A 2,318-nucleotide genomic window follows, 5' to 3' on the forward strand; every position below is an offset into this window, starting at 1 on the left:
AATCACAGGGTGCACCACTGTGATCCAACTTCTGTCTTCCCTTCTCAGCCTGCTTCTAGTTCCAGTCACCTGGACTCTTTCCCCGGGGCCCTGGACACACACTGCAATGCAGGTCCTGCGTGGGGAGCACAGAATTTTATTGTTCAGATCTGTTCTATAGCCATCCGGGTTCTGGTGGAGGTGAACACGAGCTGATCCCTCCACTGTGGTCCCATAGGCCGGTTCGGCTTGTTTTCCAGGTTCAAAGTGCACTGAGAAAGCTTCACAGTTTTAATACTTCCTAGATGCTCAACTGAGGCAAAGTGACAAGATGGCCCTCCCTCCCCCGCCCGCCACAAAAAATAAAACCCCAAGCCCCCAGCAGCAGCTGCTGCGGCTGTATGAAAAAATAATACAAACTCTTCTTAAAAAATAGATTACACAGAAAGAACCCAGAGGACAGAGGGGCTTGAGGATGGGTGGGCCTGGGGCGCTGAGATGAACGTGGAGCCAGGCTGCTGGTGGACGCTGGCCTCGCCCGCCTGACCTGGGCCGGCTCCTCCATCTGCTGGGGTCCCCTCTGCCTGAAGGGACCCTCTTCACCCTAAGGCCTGTACCTGCTTCTCACTAAAGTGGCTTTGATAAAGAAATGAAAGAGACCCAGGGCAAGACACAGGCCTGTCATGGCCAGACAGCCCTCGCCTGCTTTGGGGTTGGGTCGCTTCCATCCTGTCCTGCGGCTCCCTGACACCCCTGGGGTTGTGGCTCTTGGGAATGCCGCCCCCTTCTGCACACGCACACAGCTCCTCCATGCCCAGCCCCTTCAGGGACACTGCAGAGGCAGCTTCCAGCCCAGACGCACAGAGCAGGTGCAGATGGGTGCAGGCCAAGGGGTGGCAGGGCGGTTTGCAGGATGGGCACAGCTCACCGGACCTGCAGCTCATGCGGGAGTGGGGCGGCCCCACCAAGACAGAGGTAGGGCAGGGTGACGTGACAGAACTAGCAGCTCTGGGGGCCAAGGCAAGGGTGGGGGGCATGGTCCAGGGAGAAGGCAATTGGGGCCTGGCCACACCCTGCGAGGGAAGCTGCCAAGGGTGTATCTTCCAGGGTGGGGACGAGCAGCTACTGAGCCGGCTCAATCAGGGACCTCAGGGTGGACAGGGAGTCCACTCTCCCCACGCCGGTAGGTCTCCCAGAAGGCCCTGTCCAGCTGCTCCAGCTGTGGACCCAGAGGCAGGTGGCCAGCCAGATGCATGCGCAGGGTCTCCAGCCACTGCTCCAGCTTCACAAAGGATGGCCTGGGGACAGCAGGCAGCCAGTGGGGTTAGTTCTCCTAGGATAGGCCCTGCCCCCCAAAGCCACTACAGGCGGAGCGCCCCCACCCACTCACCTCTTCTCAGGGTCCAGGTCGCAGCAGCGCACAGTGATGGGGAAGAAGCTTGGGGGGCAGTTGGGTGGGCAGTAGCGGTCCAGGAAGCCTCGAACGTTAAGGCCGAAGTCCATAGTGCGGGGCAGGTAGTCGGGGTCTGCATTCACGCGCCCGATGATCTGTGCAGCACAGACCTGATGATTAATCTGGGGATCCCACAGCCTGCGTATTGCACAGCGCAGGCCAGACCACGCCTCAGTCGGAAGGAAGAGGGGCATGGATGGGAGCTGCCGGGCGCTGGTTCCACAGCCACCCACCCCTGGACCTACCTCGCACAGGACGATGCCGAAGGAAAACACATCCACCTTCTCATCGTAGCTGTGGCCTGGGTGGAGAGACTGCATGTCAGCGGGGGACAGACCTTGGGCTCTGCCACCTTCCAGCAGCTTGACCAGGAGGATGAGCACTCTGGGCAAGAATGCCAGGCTCTGCTTGGCCACTGTCCCGCTGTGTGACCCCCAGCAGCCACAATCCCAGGAGGCGTGTCACCACACTTGGGGAGAGCGAGGTGCAGCTCAGCAGGAGAACCTGTTGGTGCTACCTACCCCCAGTACAGCCTGGAAGTCTCTGCAGACACGTGATGTTAAGAGCTGGAAACAAGGTGAGCCTGAGTCCCCTGGGTGGCCCCAAGTACCACTGAGCATTTTTAAAAGAGGTGGGTGTGACAGAGACTCGAAGAAGAGGCAGCAGCTACAGAAGGCGGAGGCTGGGGGAAGCAGCCAGGAGGCCGGAAGTGCAGGGCTGTGGGGCCCACAGCATGAGCAGGACCAGGGGGGCCCTGCGGATTTTGCTCTCCAGGCCTCTATAATGCAGAGACTACATTTCCGCTGTTGGAGGCTGTAGAGTTTGTAATAATTTGTTAACGGGTGCCTCAGGCACTGGTTCAGGCTCTCTAAGCCTGTTTCTTTGC

At 59.6% G+C, this 2,318-nt stretch overlaps 1 protein-coding gene across 2 annotated transcripts in view; it reads right to left on the reverse strand.

Annotated features, from left to right (window-relative positions):
- Window positions 1-327: 327 nt before the first annotated feature.
- Window positions 328-2,318, reverse strand: part of Limk1 (LIM domain kinase 1) — a 22,671-nt gene continuing 20,680 nt past the window's right edge. Inside the window, exons 14-16 of one of the 2 annotated variants that reach the window (XM_004630425.2) lie at window positions 1,678-1,733; window positions 1,370-1,527; window positions 328-1,277 (exon numbers count right to left, since the gene is read on the reverse strand). In XM_004630425.2, coding sequence (XP_004630482.1) covers window positions 1,115-1,277; window positions 1,370-1,527; window positions 1,678-1,733 — 377 coding nt within the window. In that variant the 3' untranslated portion in view covers window positions 328-1,114. The remainder of the gene's footprint in view (window positions 1,278-1,369; window positions 1,528-1,677; window positions 1,734-2,318) is intronic. The other variant, XM_004630426.3, reaches the window with a different exon arrangement.

Source organism: Octodon degus, unplaced genomic scaffold, assembly GCF_000260255.1.
Source record: "Octodon degus isolate 3935 unplaced genomic scaffold, OctDeg1.0 scaffold00035, whole genome shotgun sequence".
NCBI classification, from domain to species: domain Eukaryota; kingdom Metazoa; phylum Chordata; class Mammalia; order Rodentia; family Octodontidae; genus Octodon; species Octodon degus.